This window comes from Moschus berezovskii, chromosome X, assembly GCF_049115385.1.
Source record: "Moschus berezovskii isolate FMDL1 chromosome X, NW_MosBer_1.0, whole genome shotgun sequence".
In the NCBI taxonomy this organism is placed as follows: domain Eukaryota; kingdom Metazoa; phylum Chordata; class Mammalia; order Artiodactyla; family Moschidae; genus Moschus; species Moschus berezovskii.
Window position 1 is genome coordinate 39,601,647 of NC_142488.1, and position 25,668 is coordinate 39,627,314.

General features: G+C 37.6%; 1 protein-coding gene across 8 annotated transcripts in view; it reads right to left on the minus strand.

Moving 5' to 3' along the window:
• Positions 1-25,668, minus strand: part of CASK (calcium/calmodulin dependent serine protein kinase) — a 387,791-nt gene that overhangs the window by 25,120 nt on the left and 337,003 nt on the right. For 2 of the 8 annotated variants that reach the window (XM_055393916.2, XM_055393915.2), the window contains exons 17-23: positions 25,355-25,423; positions 22,457-22,525; positions 21,030-21,065; positions 19,208-19,404; positions 7,339-7,454; positions 586-666; positions 404-484 (exon numbers count right to left, since the gene is read on the minus strand). In XM_055393916.2, coding sequence (XP_055249891.1) covers positions 404-484; positions 586-666; positions 7,339-7,454; positions 19,208-19,404; positions 21,030-21,065; positions 22,457-22,525; positions 25,355-25,423 — 649 coding nt within the window. The remainder of the gene's footprint in view (positions 1-403; positions 485-585; positions 667-7,338; positions 7,455-19,207; positions 19,405-21,029; positions 21,066-22,456; positions 22,526-25,354; positions 25,424-25,668) is intronic. The other 6 variants (XM_055393920.2, XM_055393919.2, XM_055393918.2 and 3 more) reach the window with 3 other exon arrangements.

Sequence of the window (25,668 nt, forward strand, 5' to 3'; positions counted from 1 at the left end):
CCATTATTTAGGGGGTGGTGGTGGGACTTCCCTGGTGGCTCAGTGGTAAAGAACCTGACTGTCAATGCAGGAGACTTTGGGTTCAATCCCTGGGTCAGGAAGATCCCCTGAGGAGGAAGTGGCAACCCACTGCAATATTCTTGCCTGGGAAATCCCAAGGACAGAGGAGCCTGGCAGGCTACACCATGGGTTCACAAAGAGTCAGACATGACTGAGTGACTAAACAACAACAACTGTTGGGGGTGGGGTGGGGTTGGGATTAACTGTTAACTCATTTTCTTCTTTGTTCTTTTCTGGATTTTCCAAATTTCCTATAATGAACAGTTCTTACTTATGGTATCAGAAAAAATATGTAAATTACAAGATTAGAAAAATACTAGGAAAAATATACTTAATTGCTTACGTGGAATAGGGTATGCAAACCGGTCTGGGTGCTTTGTGATGAGGGTGTTCTTTATGTGTCTTCTCCCAACACCATGCGCACCTATGTCATTTTTTAAAAAGTTAAAATTAATAATTGTTAATAATAATTGTAAAATGTTTTGAAGATGAAAATAAGAAAGCCACTTATATAGTCAAACTTACCTAATAGGACTAGTGTTTTCCTTTTGAATGCTGGCAGTTTTACTACTTCTTCATATGTAACAAGATCTAATTGATCAAACACTAAAATGCAAAGATTTAGAAGGAATATAAATTTACAGAAGGAATAGTTCATGTATATAAATTATAATTTTACTGGCAAAACCAAAATTATAGTAAATCCATGTCTTAAGAAATATGAATCCAACTTATGATATATAGCTCATATGTAATTTAAGTCATATAACCTTTTGGAAGAAGATTTCACTTTTAAGCCCATGAAAATGCACTTTAGAACCAGGGGCATCCAAAGACGTGTTGAGCACATGCATATAAGTCCAATTGTAAAAGATACTACATATCTTTTCATGCAGTATCCAACAAATCATATGAGTTCATTCAAAACCACATGCTGTTCATATTTTTGCAATTTTAAGAAATCAGCAATACTAGAAAGAAAAAGTCTCCAGACAGTGACCAACATGAATATAGCATGAATGCAACTAGAATTAACCAAGAAAGAGGCCAGCTAGATTATTTCTAGGGATGGATGAGAGATGCATGGACAGTTGGTCTTTAACTTGACGGTTCTTTCAGCAGAGTTGCTGAAGGTAGCATGCTAGATTCTGTCAAAGTCAAGTTCTCTAAGTATGATTTCACAAACTTTGGAAATGAACATCTCACAGGTTTTATTGTAACCCAGCTAGCTATCCATTCAATGGAAAGTCTTGGGTGTGTAAGTAGGGGAACATGCTTCCCTGGACCCCTAACTTTGTCAGCCTGTGTGTGGTAAGTTGGGATGGATAGAACTGGAAGAAGCATGAAGCAGTCTGAACTTGGAAACCTTTGCAAAAGGGGAGTTCTCTAATCATTACAGACTGAGAAGAAAAGCTTTAAAAATAGTTTTTTGAAACCTGATTCTTAATAAAACTATTACAAAAACTTTCCCAAGAGGATGACCGTTCCTGTTGAAGTTTAAGGTAGTCTGATTCTCACACACATTTGAAAATTCTCACAAGAAGGTTACAATCATTTATCTGTGTTCCTGTAATATTTTTTTCTATGTGGTATTACCCAAATGTTGTCAGGCACACACTGAAATTTCTTTTTTTTTTAATTAAAGAATATTGAATAAGGTCTGGATTTTAGAGGGGTTGCAATAAATTCCATGAAACTGATTCCATGGTGTAATAGAGGAATCTACAATGCTTCAGTCAATCATTAAGAGAAGCATATACTCCCTGAAACAATATGGCCAAATGCTTTTGAATATCAGCTCAGTCCTTAACATTTGTGATTTTCCCAGTAGCAAAGAACCTTAAAATGCAAAATAGGATACTCTGGAATGCAATAGATCAGAAACAAACAAACAGAAGTATCATTCCGAAAATATTAAAAAAGAGAAACACAATATGTTAAAAATAAGAGTTAGTGCATGTTAATGGGTATTTGTGCATTTGTTTTCCTTTGATAACTTGATTGCATAAAGGTTGACTAAAAGACTTTAAAGCATATTTCTCTAGCAACAGCTAAAAACCACAAAATGCTTTCTGTGTTTAGAATGGCAGAATCACAAAATCGAAATGAACAGGAGGTCCTCTGTATGGCAGAGCTAGCTAGTTATGCTGCAGTGGTAATGGTGACGAAGCGTAAAAATAAAAGCAGGAGGGCAGACGGCATTGCTCTTTATACCTATTGCCCTCTGAGTGCTGTGTCCATCAAGGAAAGTATGCTTATGAAAGAGGTCCATCAACAAGCTGATATATTTTAATATCTAGAAATAATCAAGCATCTCACAAAGGAGCAAGATGTTGACACACTTTTTTTTCCCCTCTGTAGATTCTATTCAGTCTTACTGAATTAAGTCATCTTTTTTCAACCACATAAGAATGAGTCAGATATTAACAATCAATACGACAAACAAATGAACAGATACGTTACACATCAATATCTTAACCGTGAATGAGTAGCATGAAGAGGTTACTCTGGTCTAAATGAAATCATCACATGGCCACAGGATGGAGAAACAATAAAAGAGGATATTTTCAAATATGACATACAAGGAATATAAGGAGAACACTTCGAGACTGAACTTTTAAAGGTTTTAAGTTGTTTGCTGATTAAAAGAAAGGGACTTAATGAGAGGAAATCATCAAAAACAAAGAGGCACAGTCACTCAAAAGGTTACTTACATGCACAGAGGCCATTGGGAGTAAGACAGCATGAAAAATGTACAGGGGTCATTGAAATATGGCTTTTAATATATTAGTAAAATAAAAGTATAATATGCACAAAAGAAACTTTACCATGCAATATTCTAAACACAAGGCAAATAAATCACATTAAGAAACAAACTCATTTTATAAAAAAACCAACAATACCCTTATATATAAGTCAGTGGGTTTTATATGCTAGCAAATGCATACAAATTTTGTCTGGAAATCATTACAAGAAACCTTCTTCAGGGAGTGTAGGTGTGGAAGTCTTTTGCTTTTCATTTTGTGTCTTTTCTAATCATGTGTGCCTATTACTTTTACTATTAAAAAAAACTGTCAACAGGGCCACTTTCAGTTGTCTTTAGAGTTCTCGGTATTAAAGAAAACAAAAGTAATAGCTTTTTAAATTCAACAGTATTAATTTGTGGTATTAAGCATAATTTAAACACACCTATGAATGGTATTGTAGAAATCCTCTATAGATTTGTTCATATTTGTGTATATAAATGGGGTTTCTCAGGATATTTAAATACCACTGCTCAGGGTTTTAACATTAAAAAAATGAACTAATGAAGAGTTTAAGAAAAAAGTTTGTATTAATAACTTGACCTAAAACTGATTTTGGAAGTCCTAGGGCTGAGGAATCTCAATGCCTCAAAGAGTATAGTTTTTCTAGAAGCACAACAATGCTTTTTGTGTCAAATTTGTGACAAAAATGTTTTTATGTGTTACAGAAAATGTATTTGCTGTAAAACGCAAACATAATCAAATCTATTCCCAAGGCTTCAGAAATACAGTCTGGCACATCGTCCTGAATTCTCTGTAAGCTATTCAACATTCAAGACACCTGTAAGTATTTAGGTAACTATTCTCCAGTAGAATCTTTTTCCATAAAAAAAACTTTAACATTTATTCCTTGTCTCAGTAGGAAAAGCCACATAGTATCTTCAAATATCAAACCTCCACTTAGGTGAGAAATTTCACACGGTAACACCGGGCCGAGTGCACACACAAATGCCTGCAGTGGCCGGGCAGCTAATTTGTTTGAGTGAATGGGTCACATGCAAGGATGGAGCTGTGGAGATAATGGATCCTAGAGAATGAGTGTCCATCCAAGAAGGGACCTCAACAGCCTAGAGTTGCTAAGAGAGGAAGTGGGCCCCATGTTACCACACTCCGTTCCTTCAAGGAAAGGGAGAAACCCAGATTTTATGTTAAATATTTGATTTTCAGATGATTATTTTAAACACTATGTGTGTATGGAAAAATCAACGTTTAAGGGTCACATTCAGCTGATAGACTCCCACTATATAAAGTGAGAAGTAGGCAACAGTTTGAATAGAATTATGCTTTAACTAGACATGTGAAATTTCCAGGTAACAGAAATGGAAATAATTAATTCTAGTATTTTATCATTTCCATCAGTTCTAGGTCTTAATAAAGTTCTCGTCTTTCATTTTTACTACAAATATAAACAACTTCAGAATTTAATGATGAGGTTTGGATCCTGCTATCAATAGTTATAGTTGCAGAATTCTCAAAGAAAGGAAAAAAAATATGGTCCTTATTTTTTACAAATTATTTTTCAGTGTGTAAAAATCAGTTGCATTTCTTTTTTTAATTGAAGTATAGCTGACTAACAATGTTTTAGTTTCAGGTGTATAGCAAAGTTATTCAGTTTATATACATATTCTTTTTCAGATTCTTTCTCCTTAAAGGTTATTACAAAATATTGAGTTCCCTGTGCTATACAGTAGGTCCTTGTCAGTTACCTATTTTATACGTAGCAGTGTGTATATGTTAATCCCAATGGCCCTTATTTTACTTTACTGAGGACTATGGGAAGATCCCCTACTGTATTTTACAATCAACTCTTGAATAAATCAGAAAACCCCTTTCAGAAATATAGTTTGATTTGTGGCCTATGAACCCATTTGTCTAGTTCTTGGTATTTCAAAGTACTCAAAGCATTTACTTTCCCATTGGAGGTCAACAGTATGTGTTTCTCTCTTTTAGAGCAATTCTTTATGTCAACAACGCCACATATTAGGATAAACTTTCATCATAGCTAGAAGCAGAACAACTGATAAAATACTTGACTTTCCTTTCTGACAGTTTCATCTCTTATCAAGTCAAGGTAATAAGCAAATGGTTCTTCTGGTCTTTATGATTAACAATAGGTAAGAGTTGGTTTGTGATGGGGAAGAAAGCTGAAGAGAGGTGGCAGAAAGGACTTGATGAGGAAGACCTCTGCTTAGGAAGATGCTACAGGTAACAAAAAGTGGTGGTGGTCTTTGCTACTCCTCTTAATTTTAAGTTTACAAGATCTTAGATACATCCATGGTTTTGGATAGGAGTGTTGTGTTAAAAGACGAGAGAGAAAAAGCAATCCTTTTCCATCTCTGTGAGGCTCCTGCCTTCTCTATCAGGGGTGATAAAGCCTTCAATATAATGGGTAATAAAGCCTTCAATATAATGGGTAACGTTTACCAGAGCTAAACCCTCAGATAAGGGACAGCGACTGAGTACTTGGCTTCATTAAATGATACTCATTTGTCAGGCTCAGTGATGAAATAACCTGAGACCCACTGAACTTTAGAATTAGCAAAGATATCCTTGAGTGACTAAAATCCAATTTCCTCATTTTGAGGCCCACAGGAGTCAAATAATTTGCTTGAGTTGAATGGTTACTCAGGTGTGCTAACTCCTGGTCCTAGCTCAGGCTGGCTATTAAGCTTACAGGTGTGTTTGCAGGCTCACCAAGTACCACCTATGATGAATCAGACAGAACGGGAACAATGGAAGATCAGTGGTGCCCCGGTGGTCAAAGAATGGAAAAAGTGGACTGACCGCCAGATGGGATACTGGTTTTCTAGTAAAATTCTTACATGAACTATTCAATGGATTCTTTGTTAGAATTTAGAGATTCTAGTTTTTCAACTGATTTCTTATTTTTCCTTAGAGTTGAGTTAAAGAGTACTGGCAAACTGAATACTCATGTCTACATGCCCTCTATCAGTACAGTATAAAAATCTAAGGATGGATTAACAGCCTCATTGGCCATTTCTTTGCTTTTCTAGGTTTAAATTAATTTTAATGCCATCTATATAAAAATTACAAGGTGATACATATATATGTAATGTCAACAGACCTTTTGAACCTGTTAGAAGCTGATGGAAATCAAGGTGATTATGGAGACTTGGCAATAACCACTGACATTTTGTCTTAAACAACATTCTGCAGATACTACAGTGAATTTCTTCAAATAGTATTACTCAAGCATTTACAATTAGTTTTAACTACTTATATGTAACTAATCTACTTTAAATATTTTTTCCCTTTATAAAACAAAAAATGTTATTATTAGACAAGTGTTCTATAGTGGTGCTAAATCAGAGATGATCCATTTTATTGGAATAAAAATATCATGATGGGAAAGATTCCTTATTTAACTGAACCATTTAAAATTAAGCCAAGTGGTCACTCACATTCATTCCACATTATACAGTACTTCAAAGTGTTTACTTTTATTCTCTGATCAAGAAATGAATCATTCACAGTTTAAAAATAATTTTTCCTGGTAAATGCTAATAAAACATTCTACAGAGGGAAAAGCATTTCATATTTGTCAGAAATATTATACCATCAAATTGGGTATGCATGATTGCATTCACTTGATTTTTTTTTTTTCTTTTGCCATATATTTGATGTTAGAGCTATTTCTGAAACCTTGGGAACCAGCCTAATGCCCATGTTGGGGCTTGCAATTCCTCAAAAAAAGTTCCTTATAAAAGGAGTCATATTAAGAAGGTATTAAAAGTAAGTAAATCCTACTCTATATCAGCATGCAGTTTCTTTAACTTAAGTTACATCCTGTGAGTCTTCTGGGAATTTTACTGCAATGACAGAGCATGGTTTCTTTGTATTCATTTCAGTTCTTAGCAAATGAGTGACTATTTTGACTTAAGTTGAATGCAAGCTTCAAAACAGACAAACATACCATGAAGGGCAGGCCAAGATAACGTTCTTGGTCTTTTAGGAGCTAGGAAGTACCGTGAAGGAAGAAGACTAGTGACAGGAACTAATGTCATTTGTGCTCTTTCAAGTCAATCACAGCTCTGTTAAGAGTGCACATTTGCCCTTAGCAATGTGGCTATATCCTAGGGCCAGAGAGGAGCCAGGAGTGAGGGGATTTGCTCAAAACCAATCTCAGCAAGAGGCAAGAATCCTGGTGACTTGGCAAGCCCTCAATCTCTCATTTCTCAGGGCAGGACTTAATGTACTGGGTTCTCTGAGTTCCAGAGAGTTCTGTTTCCAAATAGCATTTTCTTCCTATAAAGTAGAGCTCTGTAAAATATTTGGCAAATATAAGCAACATAATAATTGAAGGCAGGGGTTTCTTTAAAGTTTTGTAAGCTGATGAAAGATCTCCTATGGTGACATTTTGTGATAGAGAACTCTGAAGACGGAATTGAGGTGTGACATCTACTTTGGTCTTTGAAATGTTTAACCCGTCTTAGTAAGTCGTACTTTTCCCTACCTGCATTGTGCTTTGCCAAATATTTATCTTTGTACTGCTTCTTTTTCTTGCCAAACCAAGTGCAGCTGGCCTGCTGCTCCTGTTTGGTCTTCTCCATGGCAATGCAAGCGACTCGCCTAGCACACAAAGAGAGGGGGAAAAAAACCCACAAATGTATAGTTTTATACTGACAAGAGAGAAAAACCAGTCATTTGAAGAATGAATTGCATGAACAAACTCCTCAGAAGTGCTTCAAATTATTCAGGTAAATGTTTGTTCCTTGAAAATTTCCTAGAAATATTTTTTAAAAATTCAGGTTTCTAACAAAATAACATTCTATCACTTGAACATATACATGTAACTGATGACACAGATGAGAAGTAAACATATAGTCATGAAATACAGCGCAATGAGTGTGGGATTTTTAGTTAAGACAAGTCAGATTTGAATCCTGGCTCTCTCAATTATTAGCTTTTATCAATTACTGTTAGGTACTTTTCTGGAAAATTTACATATATTAATTCATTTAATCTTTCTAGCAAAATGTGAAATTGTGTCTGTTTTACAGATGAGGAGATCAAAGGACTGAGAAGTTAATTAATTTGTCCCGTGTGTGTGCATGTGCTCAGTCGCTCAGTTGTGTCCAACTCTTTGCAGCCCCATGGGCTGTAGCCTACCAGGCTCCTCTGTCCGTGGGATTCTCCAGGCAAGAATACTGGACTGGGTTGCCATTTTCCTACTCCAGGGGATCTTCCTGACCCAAGGGATTGAACCCACATCTCTTGCATCTCCTGCATTGTCAGGCAGATTCTTTACCACTGCACCACCTGGGAAGCCCCTAATTTGTCCCAATCAAACAGCTAATAAGTGGGAGAATGAGGACAGTTTGGCAACAGAGCCCATGCTCTTAGGTGGTACATTGTTTTGGCAAGTTCCTTTATCTAGAATCCTAGAAATGTTTAAAAAACGCAGGTTTCTGACAAAATAACACTGTCACTTGGACATATACATATAACTGATGATACAGAAGAGAAGTAAACATATAGTCATGAAATACAGTGCAATGAATCTGGGATTTTGAGTTGAGACAAGTCTGATTTGAATCCTTGCTCTCTCAATTATTAGCTTTTATCAATTTAGTGTTAGGTGTTTTTCTAGGAAATTTACATATATTAATTCAGTTAATCTTTCTATCTCTTGGATGACTGCTGCAAACAATTTTAACAAAAAATGTAAATAATATCTCTGTCACAGTAGCAGGCACAGTAGTTGCCTAATAAATGGTACTACTATTACAACATGGAGATTCTAGATAGGGAAAAAAAACTATGATTGAATTCAGTTAGGATTACATTCAGAAAAATCATAATTTTGTTCTACATGATTACAGTATTCAACATTGGTAACATATGCATAAATGTTGTTAATAAGTTGCTCTCTTAGATTCAGTCTAAGCAAGTACTTGCCTTTCAGGATATTGCCACAGAAGGTTTTGCTTACTTAATGACTTTGCTTGTGGGCCAACGTGGGGGTCCCTGAGTGAACCACGCATAAGGAGAATTCAAAATCACTATCAGAACACCATACAATGCTATTGAAGTGATGAGTTGTTTTCTAATGAAGTTGTACTGACTTGTTATTCTCCCACTAGCAAGGCAATGGCAAGCCACTCCAGTACTCTTGCCTAGAAAATCCCATGGATGGAGGAGCCTGGTAGGCTGCAGTCCGTGGGATCGCTAAGGGTCGGACACGACTGAGCGACCTCACTTTCACTTTTCACTTTCACACATTGGAGAAGGAAATGGCAACCCACTCCAGTGTTCTTGCCTGGAGAATCCCAGGGACGGGGGAGCCTGGTGGCTTCCGTCTAGGGGGTCACACAGAGTCGGACACGACTGAAGTGACTCAGCAGCAGCAGCAGTAGTGTAGAGTTCCTATTGTTCCACTTCCATGTCAATACTTGGTATTATCAGTCTGTAATTTTAGCCATCCTGGTGGACAAGCAGTGAAATAACACTGTTTTGAGTTTTTATTTCACTGATCATTAATGAGATCAAGCACCTTTTCATATGCTTATTGGCTATTGGATTTCTTCTTTTGTAAAGTGCCTGTTCAAAGACTACTTTCTTATCCAGTTGTCTTTTCTTCATTGATTTGTAGGAAGTCTTTATATGGCCTGAATATTAAATGTTTGTTAGTTATATGTGTTGCAGGTATCTTCTTCCACTCTGTGGCTTGCCTTTCTAACCTTTTTATAATATTTGATAAAAACAACTTATTAGTTTTTAGTCAAATCTAGCAATATTTTCATTTATGGGAAATATTTTTGATATCTTTTTAAGGAAATCCTTCCTTGTCCCTAAAGATATTCTCCAGTATTACCTTCTTAAGCGTTTATAGTTTTGTCTTTCATGTTTTGGTTTTTAATACACCAGAACTGTTTTTTGTATATGGTATGAAGTTAGGGGTCAATTTCTCTCATCCCCTGCCCCCAATGGATACCCAATCATCCCAGCATAACTTATGGAAAAGTCTATTCATTCCTCACTAGTGACTATGTATGAGAGTGTTTAGGGGGTCTCTTCAGTTGGCCTATTTGAGCATCTCTAAGCCCATACATTATTATCTTAACTACCAAAGCTTTATAGTAAGTCTTGGTATCACTGAGGCAAGTCCTCTCTCTCTATTCTTCTAGAAGAGCATCTTGACTATTTCCAATTCTGTGCATTTCCATGAAAACTTTAAAATTAGCTTGTCAATTTCAAAATGGTTGGGAATGAATTGAATCTATTAATCAATTTGGGAGGAATAGATACCTTTGCAATATTAAGTCTTCTAGTCCCTGAATACAGTATGTCTACTCATTTATTTAGGTCTTCTTTAATGTCTCAATAAGTTTTATAATTTATCCTCTAAATGTCTTGAACAACTTTATTAGATTTGTTCCTAGGTTGTTGATTTAAAAAGATTTTATAAATGGTTTAAAAAAATTTGTAATATTGAAAAATTCAAACATATACAATAATACCATGTAACGAACCCCAAATACCTACAACTCAGCTTCAACATTTATTAACTCATGGGTTATTTTGTGTTATTTACAACCTACCCACCCTAAGATTAGGCTTCCCAGGTGGTGCAGTGGTAAATAATCCGCCTGCCAACGCAGGAGACACGGGTTTGATCCCTGGGTTGGGAAGATCCCCTGGAGAAGGAAATGACAACCCACTCCAGGATTCTTGCCTGGAAAATATCATGGACAGAGGAGCTTGGCGGGTACAGTCCATGGGGTCACAAAGAGCTGGACATGACTCAGTGATTGAGCATGCACCCTAAGATTATTTTGAAAAAAAAATCCAACTTTGTATTATTTCCTCCTTAAATATTCTTAAATTCCCTTTAAACCAATAGGTTTCCCCTTCTTCCCCCTCCCCCTTTTCTTCTTGCAATTTATTTGTTGCAGAAACTGGTTGTCTGTCCTATAGTTTCTGATTTCACCCCTGTGGTGTCTTTAGTAAGTCCCTCTGTCTTTTGTATTTCTTGCAAACAACTAGTTAGATCTAGAGGTCTAATCAAACTTGAGCTTTATTATTTTTTTTTGCAAGAGTACTTTATAGTATTATGGCATTATACAGGGTATTTTTAAAAATTACTTTCTATATTTTTACTGGTAAGTAGAAATATAATTGATTTTGTACACTGCTTTTTATATCAGCCATCTTGCTAAACTCTCATATTAATTGTAATTGTTTATATATATATTAATAGATTTCTTTGAATTTCTACACAGAATCCTATCACCTGTAATTTTTTTTCCTTTCCAATTATGTTTGCTATAGGTTATTGGAGATGCTCTCAATCAGGTTAAGGAAGTTCCCTTCAATTTCACAGTCTGTGAGAGTTTTAATTATGAATGGATTTTGGATTTTAACAAATGCTTTCCTGGATCTAATGATAATGACTTTGTGGATTTTTCTTCTTTAGTCTGTTAATATGGTGGATCGGTTTTCAAATGTTGAACCAGCTGTGCATTCCCAGTACAAACTCTACTGGGTCAAGATGTATTATTCTTTTTGTATATTGCTAGATTCAGTTTGTTAATATTTTGCATCTGTGTTCATGAGGGATATGGGTATTTAACATATTCAAAATTTATTGAATTTTGGTATCAGGGTAACGCTGGGGTCATGAAATGAGTCAGGAAGCGTTCTCTTCTACTTTCTTGAAGAGTCTTTCCTCCATGTCTCTTTCTTTCTCTTGTTCATTGAGGGCTTTATTTATATTTATTTTTGGTTAGGAGAAAGACATTTATTGGGAAATACTGTGAACAGTCTCTCAGCAACAGTACCAACGTCAATCTCCATATATTACCTAAGTGGCATACAGAGGAGGCTGATGAAACCTTTGGGAATTCTTCCAGTACAAGCCAACATGTGCCGTTAGGCATAACTACAGCTTCTGTGAGGCATAAGCTCTTTGGAAACCTAAACAGAACTGAGGCATTTTTGACAGGGTAAGAGACCAAAATAAAAATAATCCTGACCTCGTGAAGCTTATAGTGTACAGAGTATCTTATAAGAAATGATTTTAAGCTTAAAAAAAGTTCCCAGTAAAAATTTGTGGTGTGGTCATATGTGGTGTAACGAGAGAGGAATGAAACTGATTTTTACCAGGCACTCAGGAAATGAATGTTATTTCTTTTAGCTCTGTAAGTGCAAGAAAACGGTTAGAATTTAGGTCAACATGGAGGAAATTTCAAACACATGTTTAACATTTATTGCTGACTTGTATGAGGATTTGGTAGGCAAGGGAAGGGATGACAGATTCAGGGACTCAAATCATATCCAAGGATTAGACTGATGGGACTTGTCAAGCAAGATGAAATTTACCAAGGATAAAGAAGGTAAGGTATTTGGGTTTAAAAAAATTGATTTCTCATCTGGAGAATGTGAAAAACTTGATTTGGTAGCAATACATCTAAACAAAGCTTCAGGGTTTGGCTGATAGTATTGTTTCAAATCTTTCTCATTAGCATTACATGTCTACCATATGACATTCTAGAGACCAATTCACTTTTCCAACAAGGAATTCTTTTTCCCCTCATCTGGGAATGTCTTCTTATACCTCCAAAGTCCTACTCAACATCTCAAGGAATATACTGCTCAGTGGGCCTCTTCCTCATTATTCTAGTTAGAATTCCTTTCTCCCTCTATAGTCTTTGCAACTTTACTGAGCTCAGTTTTTCTGCAGTAAACTGGACATAATATATAAAGTATAAAATTTCAGTTTTGAAATATTATACATCCCATGAAACCATCACCATAATCAAAATAACAAATATTTTCATCATCCCAGGACTTTTCTTATGCCCTTCTGTAATCCCTCCTTCCCTCCTTCAGATCCCCAGGAACTAAAGGTTAGTTTTGATTTTCTAGAGTTTTATATAAGGGAATTATATAGTATGTTCTCTGTTTTGCCTGGAAACCCAGCCTAGTGGTTTTGAGTTTCGCTCATATTATTGTGTGTTACCCATATAGTTCCTTTCTTTTAACTGCATCCTATTGTATGGATATGCCATAATTTGTTTATCCATTGACCTGTTGATGAAAACATTTAAAAATGTTGTTCTTGCCTGGAGAATCCCAGGGACGGGGGAGCCTGGTGGGCTTCCGTCTGTGGGGTCGCACAGAGTTGGACACGACTGAAGCGACTTAGCAGTAGCAGAAATTAAAAAAAAAATTAATTAAAAAATTTTAAAAATTAAAAAAAATTATAATAGGTGTGTGGCCACTGAGTTTTTATTAGTGCATTTTTTTGTCCTTGGAAATTCCTTTAGGTTCTATTTAGAATCTGTTATGCCACTTATCGGAGAAGGCAATGGCAAGCCACTCCAGTACTCTTGCCTAGAAAATCCCATGGATGGAGGAGCCTGGTAGGCTGCAGTCTGTAGGGTCGCTACAAGTCGGACACGACTGAGCGACTTCACTTTTCACTTTCACACATTGGAGAAGGAAATGGCAACCCACTCCAGTGTTCTTGCCTGGAGAATCCCAGGGACAGGGAAGCCTGGTGGGCTTCCGTCTATGGGGTCACACAGAGTCGGACATGACTGAGGTGACTTAGCAGCAGCAGCATGCCACTTATCCCTCCCCCGACTTTGAAGATATTTTTTAAGCATTGTTGTTGTTCGGTCACTCATTTATGTCTGACTCTTTGCGACCCCATGGACTGCAGCATGCCAGGCTTCTCTGTCCTTCACTATCTCCTGGAGTTAGTGAGCTCAAACTCATGTCCATTGAGTCGGTGATGCCATCCAACCATCTCATCCTCTGTCGTCCCCTTCTCCTCCTGCCTTCAATCCTTCCCAGCATCAAGGTCTTTTCCAATGAGCTGGCTCTTTACATCAGGTGGCCAAAGTATCAGAGCTTCAGCATCAGTCCTTCCAATGAATATTCAGGGTTGATTTCCTTTAGGATTGACTGGTTCGATCTCCTTGCTGTCCAAGGGACTCTCAGGAGTATTCTCCAGCACCACAGTTTGAAGGCATCAATTCTTCTGTGCATTTTTTGTTTTTGTCCTTTTTTATTGTCCAGCTCTCACATCCATACATGACTACTGGAAAAACCATAGCTTTGTTTATATGGACCTTTGTAGGCAAAGTAATGTCTCTGCTTTTTAATACGCTGTCTAGGTTTGTCATTGCTTTTCTTCCAACGAGCAAGCGTCTTAATTTCCAAGGCTGCAGTCACCATCCACAGTGATTTTGGAGTCCAAGAAAATAAACTCTCTTGTTGTTTCCGTTGTTTCCCCATCTATTTGCCATGAAGTGATGGGATTGGATGCCATGATCTTCATTTTTGCTGTTGAGTTTTAAGCCAGCTTTTTCACTCTCCTCTTTCACCTTCATCAAGAGGCTCTTTAGGTCCTCTTTGCTTTGTCATAAGGGTGGTGTCATCTGCATATCTGAAGTTATTGATATTTCTCCCAGCAATCTTGATTCCAGCTTCTGTTTCATCCAGTCCGACATTTCACATGATGTACTCTGCATATAAGTTAAATAGCCAGGGTGACAATATACCACCTTGACGTACTCCTTTCCCAATTTGGAACCAGTCTGTTGTTCCATGTCCAGTTCTAACCATTGCTTCCTGACCTACATATAGGTCTCTCAGAAGGCAGGTAAGGTGGTCTGGTATTCCCATTTTCTGGCTTGTTGTGATCTACACAGTCAAAGGCTTTAGCATAGTCAGTAAAGCAGAAGTGGATGTTTTTCTGGAATTCTCTTGCTTTTTCTATGATCCAATGGATGTTGGCAATCTCTGGTTCCTCTGCCTTTTCTAAATACAGCTTGTACATCTGGAAGTTTTTGGTTCACATACTGTTGAAGCATCAGTTCAGTTCACTTCAGTCGCTCAGTCGTGTCCGACTCTCCGCGACCCCATGAATCACAGCACGCCAGGCCTCCCTGTCCATCACCAACTCCCGGAGTTCACTCAAACTCATGTCCACAGAGTCGGTGATGCCATCCAGCCATCTCATTCTCTGTCGTCCCCTTCTCCTCCCGCCCCCAACCTTTCCCAGCATCAGAGTCTTTTCCAGTGAGTCAACTCGTCGCATGAGGTGGCCAAAGTATTGCAGTTTCAGCTTTAGCATCAGTCCCTCCAATGAACATCCAGGATTGATCTCCTTCAGAATAGACTGGTTGGATCTCCTTGCAGTATAAGGGACTCTCAAGAGTCTTCTCCAACACCACAGTTCAAAAGCATCGATTCTTCGGCGATCAGCTTTCTTCACAGTCCAACTCTCACATCCATACATGACCACAGGAAAGACCACAGCCTTGACTAGACGGACCTTTGTTGGCAAAGTAATGTCTCTGCTTTTTAAAATATTATCAAGGTTGGTCATAACTTTCCTTCCAAGGAGCAAGCGTCTTTTAATTTCATGGCTGCAATCAGCATCTGCAGTGATTTTGGAGCCCAAAAAAATAAAGTCTGACACTGTTTCCACTGTTTTTCCATCCATTTCCCATGAAGTGATGGGACCAGATGCCATGATCTTTGTTTTCTGAATGTTGAGCTTCAAGCAAACCTTTTCACTCTCCTCTTTCACTTTCATCAAGAGGCTTTTGAGTTCCTCTTCACTTTCTGCCATAAGGGTAGTGTCATCTGCATATCTGAGGTTATTGATATTTCTCCCAGCAATCTTGATTCCAGCTTGTGCTTCTTCCAGCCCAGCGTTCCTCATGATGTACTATGCATATAAGTTAAATAAGCAAGGTGACAATATACAACCTTGACGTACTCCTTTTCCTATTTGGAACCAGTCCGTTGTTCCATGTCCAGTTCTAACTGTTGCTTCCTGACCTGCATACAGGTTTCTCAAGAGGCAGGTCAGGTGGTCTGGGATTCCCATCTCTTTTGAGCATTACCTTGCTAGCATGTGAAATGAGTCCAACTGTGTGGTAGTTTGAGCATTCTTTGGGACTGGAAAAATGGACCTCTTCCAGTTCTGTGGCCACTGCTGAATTTTCCAAATTTGCTGGCATATTGAGTGCAACACTTTAAAAGATCATCTTTCAGGAGCTGAAATAGCTCAGCTAGAATTCCATCACCTCCACTAGCTTTGTTTGTAGTGATATAAGGCCTGCTTGACTTCACATTCCAGGATGTCTGGCTCTAGGTGAGTGATCACACCATCGTGGTTATCTGGGTCATGAAGATCTATAGTTATTCTGTGTATTCTTGCCACTTCTTAATATCTTCTGCTTCTGTTAGGTTCTTAGCATTTCTGTCCTTTATTGAGCCCATCTTTGCATGAAATGTTCCCTTGGTATCTCTAATTTTCTTGAAGAGATCTCTAGTCTTTCCCATTCTATTGTTTTCCTCTATTTCTTTGCATTGATCACTGAGGAAGGTTTTCTTATCTCTCCTTGGTATTCTTTGGAACTCTGCATTCAAATGGGTATATCTTTTCTTTTCTCCTAGCCTTTTGCTTCTCTTCTTGTCTCAACTATCTGTAAGGCCTCCTCAGACAACCTTTTTGCATTTCTCTTTCTTGAGGATGGTTTTGATCACTGCCAGCTGTACAATGTTACAAACCTCTGTCCATAGTTCTTCAGGCACTCTGTCTATCAGATCTAATCCCTTGAATCTATCTGTCACTTACACTGTATAACTGTAAGGGATTTGACTGAGGTCATACCTGAATAGCCTAGTGGTTTTCCCTATGTTCTTCCATTTAAGTCTGAATTTTGCAGTAAGGAGTTCATGATCTAGGCCACAGTCAGCTCCCAGTCTTGTTTTTGCCAACTGTACAGAGCGTCTCCATCTTTAGCTGCAAAGAATATAATCAGTCTGATTTCTGTATTAACCATCTGGTGATGTCCATGTGTAGAGTCATCTCTTGTGTCGTAGGAAGAGGGTGTTTGCTATGACCAGTGCATTCTTTTGGCAAAACTCTGTTAGCCGTTGCCCTGCTTCATTTTGCACTCCAAGGCTAAACTTGCCTGTTACTCCAGGTATCTCTTGACTTCTTACTTTTGTATTCCATTCCCCTATGATGAAAAGGACATCTTTTTTTTTTTGGTGTGAGTTCCAGAAGGTCTTGTAGGTCTTCATAGAAGCATATTACTGATTATTAAAAATCTGCTAGTAAGCACAGTTGTTTAAAAACCTTGGTCTCCTAATTCCAATATATGATGCGGGGTTGAGTCTGTTCCTGGCGTCTGTTATTGCTCACTGGTTTCCTGCATATTTTGACTTGCTGGTCATTGCCCTGGAGAAAGTCCCTGCTGTAGGTGGTTAGGAGGAGCCCTAGGATAAAAGTGCTCTCCTTCAGAGACTTTCATTTGCCTATAACAGATATATGGAAGTATTAGTAAACAAGAAACCTCACATCAAGTGCATAGCTGGACTTTCCCTGGTTGTCCCAGGCTATGTGTACCTGGGTGCAAATTGATTTGGGGTAGACCAGTGGCCGCAATGTTTTCAGGGGAACTTTGTTTTCCTTTTGCTCTGCTCACTGACAAGGCATCTTTCTCTATAGTCCCCTGGTATGGAAGGGAAGTAAGGGAATGCTTATCAGTTTGCTCTTAACCTAGGGGTATAGCTTTTTGCAGTCCTGACAGTGTGGGATGGGTCTCCTAACTGATTCTCATTCTTATACAGGCCTTACTGGGTCTTAACCTTGGTCCTCTGGCAGAGAAGTTCTTAGTAATAGAAATGCCCTCATGGCAAAGTGGACCAATTTGGAACTCTCATTTTTACCGCTCTGATTAATGGCTTTCATATAAAAACTGGTCACTGTGTTCCCCAATACCTTTTCAGGTACTCAGTGCTTTTAAGGTAATTTTTAAAAACATATTTTCTGCAGCACTTTTCATTTTTTTCCATCAGGAGGACTGGTCCAGACAATCTAGTTTACCATTATAGGAAACAGGAAGCAAATCTGCTTTTCCACTGTCATTTCTCAGGCTTCCCCCAGAAGACTTAAGAGTTATAGGTATTGGTGAGACATAATTTATACAAATGATCTGACCAAGGAGAAGAGGTCTAGAATCTACATAAATATTTGCAAGAGACACTCATTCATATATGGCAACATTCAAGAACACATTTTGTAAAATGTAAATATCAGTGCTAACATAATAACATCACTAGCAAAAGGACTTAGACATCACTTTCCTCTCACTAATTCTTAAACTGTTTTTTGAAGATAGGACCCAAAGACGGCATCAGAGGGAAGGCTTCTACTTCCTTTATGTGGGCCTATGTTTCCTAGTATAAAATGATGGCATCTGAAGATCTTAGCTCCAATGTGCTAAACTTAAAAGTATTTTTGGGAACCCTGCGATAGCTGAAAGAAGTGATCAAGCGAAAGAGATTAACTGAAAAATCCCTTTAATTAGTAAAAAATTGGTTAAAAAACACTATGCGTCTATGAACTTGATGCCTTTAATCTCTTTTGCTGCTGCTAAGTCACTTCAGTTGTGTCCGACTCTGTGCGACCCCATAGATGGTGGCCCACCAGGCTCCCCTGTCCCTGGGTTTCTCCAGGCAAGAACACTGGAGTGGGTTGCCATTTCCTTCTCCAATCTCTTCATCTCTTTTAGTTAGGTTCAAATATGTATTTTGGACATGAAGATCTCTCTCTTTTGAAGATATCTCTTTGGCACTAGATTTCTGATATATATTGCCAAAGTACAGACAAAGGTAAAACTATCAGCATTTTTCAAAAAAACAGCAAATTATAACATTAATAACAGAAATAGATTTTACCAAAATATACAGTAATCCCTGACTCCTCTCAGTTAAAAACATGTCTGAAAACTGCCTGATTTTAACCTGCTTTCAAAGCTTAAACTTTCTAACAGACATACATTTTTAAAGACCTGGCAGGGTAAAGAACGAAATTTCTGCCTCCCTTCTAATAGTGAAACACTTTAAATACCTGGAGTGACAGTGAATCCTGGCATCTGAGTTTTTCACTGGTGGTGGAGTGGAATGGGGTTGGTGAGAGCATGTGGAGGGGCAAAGAGAGGGTATATTTTAAAAAATGCAATTCTAAAAGGCTGGAAACAGCATAGAGGGCTCTGCTAAGAGATCACGATGTGACCATGACCCGACAGCCTCTCTCTAGACCTTCCTCTCTGGTGTGAAACAAAGACCTGACTCTCTAAATAGGAACTCACTTGGGGCTGACAACTGAGAATTCTCGGCAGACTCATTTGAATTGCGTTTGGCTAATAGAGCAAAGAATATATTAAACAGGTTTTACCCTATAAAACAGCAAAATAGAAAATAAAACAATAAAGCAATAAAACAGCAAAAGGTTAAAAATGGCTTGCCAGGCTTTGTTTATATGAGAAACCAAAACAACACAGACATACCATTCCTGAAGTTCTGGAGAAGGAATGAGACCTGCCGTTCCATTTTTGGAGTTTTCCAGTTTACCCTGCCACCAATTGTGATCGTCCTTACTAATAATCTGGATAATGTCACCAACTCTGAATCGAATGCCAGCTTCTTTGCAGGGGATGAGGTCATCCTTAGCTGGATCATATTCAAATTGTGCTCTTACATAGATCTATAAAACAGGAGTTTGTAAGAAAAAATGCCACGGTGATATGGAAGAAAACAGTCAGCTCTAACTGAATAACCACGGACTAACACTACAATACGAACAGGACGTTAGATGGTGAACGCAAACATGATGCATGGAAATACAACACAAAAAACTGCTACCACTAGAACAATGTACTAGTTTTGATGTGTACAGTTACAAATCTCTGCTCTTTTTATTTGGATAGAACACTTAAGATACTTGTTCAATAAAGACTTAATTTCTGTTTTTACTATAACAGAATAGGCTTAAAATTATAGTGAAATATGCTTACCGTTTGAAAATCTGCATATATGTAGTTGATATTATGGGTAAGTTGTCATGATCACGTGGCAGGCTTTAAGCCATAACCACAAGCATTCAGGGAAGGTTTTAACCCTAAAGCAGCACGATATGAAACTAGCAAGAACTCAGCGTTGGTAACGTGCTATAAAATGCCTCCATGACAACTGGCAGTGTGTCTACACACTGCTGATAAACTGTAATTCGAACATTTTAGAAAAGCATTTAAAGGTAGTTTAATTTTGCAAATAGCATTTCTACTTTATATTTGCATTTTACTCCTCTTAGAGAAGAAAAATGAATTTAAATCCTACGTTCGCCAATGTAACACTTAAAATCTGCACAGAGCTTTAGGAGATGGATAGTTCAAGGCTCTGAGTTTTATGATATGTAAATGTAACTAGTAAATATAAAAGGAAACAAATTAGCATACAAGGGGTTATCACATGGCACCATTTTATGAATTACTGGATTTCTAAATAATGTAAAACAAGGTGCTAGATATTCAGTATTGCATCATTTGAGTGATTTCTATCAGGTGCTAGTTTATGCAAATCTTAACTCCCAGTTTGATTACTTTTAACAGCACATTTCAAGAAAAATTCCATAAAATTTCTATCTTGAAATTACATTTGAATATTAATATTAAAGTCACTGTAAAACCAACCTGAAGTGTTTGGAACTATTGTGTCATTATTCTGCTTGTTTCTTTTCAGAAATCCAGCCTATAAAAGTTATAAGTCTCTGCATTTGCACCTAAAATTTATACTCAAAGTGCCAGCAAATAAAAGTTGCTTGTCTCAGGCAGCACTTAACTTTTCATGTTTGATTAGGACATAAAGCCAGGATTTTTCTGTTGTTTTTTCCCCATTGTATATGGCTTTTAGAAATACACATGCAGATACAAATTAAGAAAATATCTTCAAACTTCAGATAATTATTGCTTAAAAATGTTCATTGGCATGTACATTTTAGTTATTCTTAGAATTTGAAGAATTTTGTAGCCTTTAAAAATTTATTTCCACCCCAGAGGCAGGCCCATAAGATCCCCAAAGGCTGAATTCTTAACCAGCAACACAAAATGATCAGGTTGAAATTACAATAACCATCACAGCTACAAAGATGTTAGGGAAAAAATCCTTATAGAGAATTAGTCATGTGTAATGTGTTAAAATGAAATGGTACAAGCTCTCAATGCTCAAATGTTATGGTCCAAAATGCAGACATTATGGGATGGAAAGGGTTAATAAAGGATTGGCTATTAGCAGCTCAGTTTAGAGAAGTTTCTATAGAGGATATCTATTCACCTGTCGTCCTTTTGGTTGGGTAGTTGATGGCAAGTCCTGTAGAATAAAGCCAACCCAGGAGAAAAATTTTCATTTACTTTTCAAAGAGTACAAGGTAATTTGTGTGTTCTGTTACATTATGGTTAAAAAATGAGCTAGATTTAAGTTGTAAAGAGATAATATACATTATTCCATTTCTCAGAAATGTTGAGTTATCAAAAAAAAAAATCAAACCCAGGCCATTTAGCAGCAAGCTGAAGAAAGCAGGTAAATTTAAGCAGAGAGAAATGTGTTCTTAAGAAACAACTCAGCATCTTCAACACAAAAGCCACTGCAAGTGAAACAGCCTATTTAAAAAACCCCCACAAAACTCAAAAGAGCTGTTGCCCTTTTTAACTTAGTCACTGCAACCATTTAAGATTTTGAAAAATTCAATGGTTGTATGGATTTTTCACCATCTTAGAGTTGTTAAATGTTAACTATTATAAATGAATTCCTTTGGTAGCCTATTTTAAAGTTGCAAATAAAAGTCACAGGAAATTTTCTAACATTTCTCTTACTTATTCCATCTGAGGTGATCTCACATTATTTACAAATTTACCTCATAAAAATGATATATTTTTAGAGGGCAAGTTAATAGGAAAAGAGTGATACTGCTGTATTGTTAGAACTCTCATTGTTAACAGCAATATCAGCAACTTAAAAGAGATTTTGTTCTTTCAAAATAGTTCAAAAATTCACACACCTGCACCTACAAGTGCTCCCATTTGCTTACATAAATTAAAACCATTCTTTTTACTTTCCAAAATGGATAGTTCTGAAAAAAGGTAAAATTCCAAGTTCAAGTCAAAATATAAAGTACTTTGTGTTAAAGATGTGATAATAGCGTGGCTTAAGTGCAGTTTGAAGCCAGTTCCTTCGCTTTTCATGTCCAGGCAAGGCTTATAATTCACAGAAGTATGTGCACGCACCACAATAACAGAGGGCACACCAATTCATAAACGTAGATAGCGGAAACTAAACATGTTGCTGATATCACTCAGAATAGACAACTACAAAGCCCAAGAAAACCCAAATTCCTACTCTGCAAAATTCTTACATTTCTTTATCTTTCTCAAGTGAAAAAAAAATGTTGAGAAATTTCAACAAATTTCCATTTACATCCTCTGCATAACTTTAAGCAAAGTCATAGACAGTAGCTGGGTGACACAGAAATATTTTGAGAATGACCAAAGCAGTCTTGAACTACATTTCTTCAAATTTAGCTAATGTAAGATATTTTCAATGAGAAGAACAAGATTTTCCAGGAGTAAACTGCATTGTAGCTGTAGTAGCCTTGTATATTGGCAGAAGACAATATTTCCACTGAACACATGTAACTAGAACACTCATGGCAGGTGGCACCAACAAAATTGTCACACTTTGCTGTGTGGAGCTAGAGTTCTTACCGAAACAGAATTGTTAGTGCTGCTATGACCATTAGCTGGGGACTGTCTGGAAGTGGAGGGGGAATCTCTCTGAAATAAGACACAAGGTTCATTAACACAGAACACCAGCACAGAAACAAGAGATATTCACATCAATAGTTACACCCACAGTCTGACAACCATTTCCTTTGAGGTTTTAGCTGTAAAGGTGTCATACTGACTTACTTGCATGATTTCAGAGAAGCATGAAAAAATGTTTGTGCAGTCTGAAGATTCACATGTTGTAAGTGATGACCGTGTCATTCATTAATCATTTCTTTCCTGTCTCTAACATTCTATAACCTTTGCTTTCTTAAAATGAGAACCCGAAGGGTGACTTGATATTAAAATCCTATCAACTACTGTAAAGTGACAAAGATTACTATAACATTGTGCTAAAGATCCCAGTTGCATATCTTTTTAAATTGAAAATTAGGTTTTAAAAGTATTGAGTAATCTTTAGGTACCTCAGCATTGAAAATTACTGAGTGACATAATTTGAAGTGAAGTCGCTCATTTGTGCCTGACTCCTTGCGACCCCATGGATAGTAGCCTGCACCAAGCTCCTCTGTCCATGGGATTTTCTAGGCAAGAGTACTGGAGTGGGTTGCCATTTCCTTCTTCAGGGAATCTTCCCGACCCAGGGATTGAACCCAGGTCTCCCGCATTGTAGACAGACGCTTTACCGTCTGAGCCACCAGGGAAGTGAAGTGAACCTCAAAAAAGACTTCTTACGTTGCAATCACTTTAGAATCTTTCCAGGCTAGATATTACTAATAAGGGTAAAAGATAGTTATAGACCAGAGAAGAAACCTTTATTTTTATAGAATATTTTAGCAGATTAATTAAAACAATAATCTTGAGCCTCTACAAATATTACACTTCTGGCAAAGGTTCCAGCAGCCACAGCCAACTATACTGTATGACACACTCAAAATCCTTTCCAGACTCTACTCCCTTGTTGTCCAAGTCAACTATAATGTTAAAACAAGGAGAGGATGAAAGTAAGTATTTAAAATTTTAGTTGAGTTCTTAGAAATCTTTGAAATGTGCATGTCCGCTCAAAGGACATTTGCTTTTTCTAGAAGACTTAAAGAAAACTTCTGGAACCTGTTGCCCTTTAAATAATGGGATCCCTTAGATGAGGATTCTCAGATGTTAGTGAGCAGAATGTCTAGGTGCCACCCCCAGAGACTCATGTCAGTAGGGTCAGGGCGTGGGGTGGGGGACCCCGCTTTTACCAATGGCCAGGGTGATGCTGAGGTAGGTAGCCAGAGAGCCTTTCTTTAGGAAGTACTGTTGTAGCTCGGAAGAATTCAACCACAGGTTTGAACTCTGCCAGGGTACAGGAGAGTCAAAGAGATTGGTGGGGGAGGTACCTTTATTCCTACTATTCAGAAGTTGAGAAGGTAAGAGGGGGCTCTTTTTACTCAAGAGCATAGCATTTATATGTGCCCTACTGGTCCTACCTCAAAACCAGTTCAACCACTCAAAAGCACAAGAGATACTTATATTAATAACTAACACTATCTTCTGGCTAGTGAGCCAAGAAGACAAAAACCAATCGTATTTACTAAATTTCTTCTAAGATGTGAAATGATATGAGGACCACTTGTGATTTTTAGAATATCAGAATGCTTGACATAAAAAATGCATGTGACAGCTTTTCTTTTCCAGCAAGGTTTGTGTACTAGGTAACAAATTTCAAAACTATGAATCCTGGAACAGAAGCAGTTCTGTATTTTGTTTTGAAATATAATTGAAGTTCCATAAAAAGCCACCAAGAGGAGCTCAAGACTTGATATAACAGAAACCCCACTTGTCATGGCTCACTAAAAATATACTTGACGAAACTACAAATTCTTATACGTATCTTCAATAGGTTTAGGAAAAACAGGAAGCCTCTGATTTTTCTTGTGAAATTTACATCACTACTAGAGACAGGAAGAAACATTATTATTTCTCCCTCAACTTCTCCTAAGTACAAATTCAATTTTCTAGACGAGTTCCAATAAGTTGCCAGCCAGTCTTAAACATTCACTGGAGGAAATGTGTGCTTCGTACTGATGTTACACGTACTTGGAAGGTGCACATGAAAGTGCGAGCTTCAGAAAAAAATATTCAAACTGAAGGTGCAATGACCCAAGGATGCCCTCACTTAGGCTGGTTCATATTTCCAAGCATAAAAAGAATGATTTTTGAATCTCACTTGCTAACCAATAGCAAACTGAATAATATAGGTTGGGAAAGCTACAGTTTCTCAAGGATAGGCCTACTGTAAGAAAGGAACTTGGGGTTTGTATTACTCTAGAACACTTACTTGTTTCCAAGTCACATAACATTCCAATTTAAATAATTTCATAGAAGGTTGCAAAAACCTCTATTCCACTAATAACATCAGTTATCAATTCCTCATAGGCTTAAAATCCATCTAGAGACCTGTCAGAATTATTTGAATAACTCTATCTTAGCAAGAAATAGACCACTTTTCAGATTCTTGGAAAGAAGAACTATCTACTGTGATTTCTTAACAAGGGAAGTGAATATACTTCCTGGAAAAATTATTGCAATTATCATCTTTCATCCTCCCCCAGAGACTCATTCTTTATTAAACCTCTGTCATTATTTGGAGCTTCTCTCTATGTATTTTGCTTCGCTTCCAGCCTGCAGGAAGTTCAGGTGCTGAGGAGAACCCCTTGGAAGAGGGCTGAGTAGGTGGGTGGGACCTACTCTGTTCCGTTATCTTTGTTGTAAAATTGGTGTGCAGTGATCAACAGCACAGGCAGAAACAATTTCCCAGAAGAAGCCAAAACATTCAGCCATCAGCAGACAGTTAGTTAAGAACCCAGAGGAGATGGGGTGTTTCGTTAGAGCTATTACCTCACAGGACGATGACTGAGTGCGGTAACTTGGCACGATCTTGAAGGTGATACTCCCCCGCATTTCCCGCTGGCAGAAACAGAAAGGAGAGCTCTTTGAACAAACAAATGTTGCACACAACAACGCCGTAAGAAACCACTGAAAACGTTTCGGGGGTATTTAGTGCAAGCCAGCAGAGAGCGCAGGGGCCTAAAAATGAAACCGAGTTACAAAAGCAGGAACTGCTCACAGTAACAAAGGAGGCTGCTCCTGGGAACAGCCCTGCAAAGTCAAGGCTGACTGCCCCGTTCACACAGCAATGGTGCAACAGACCT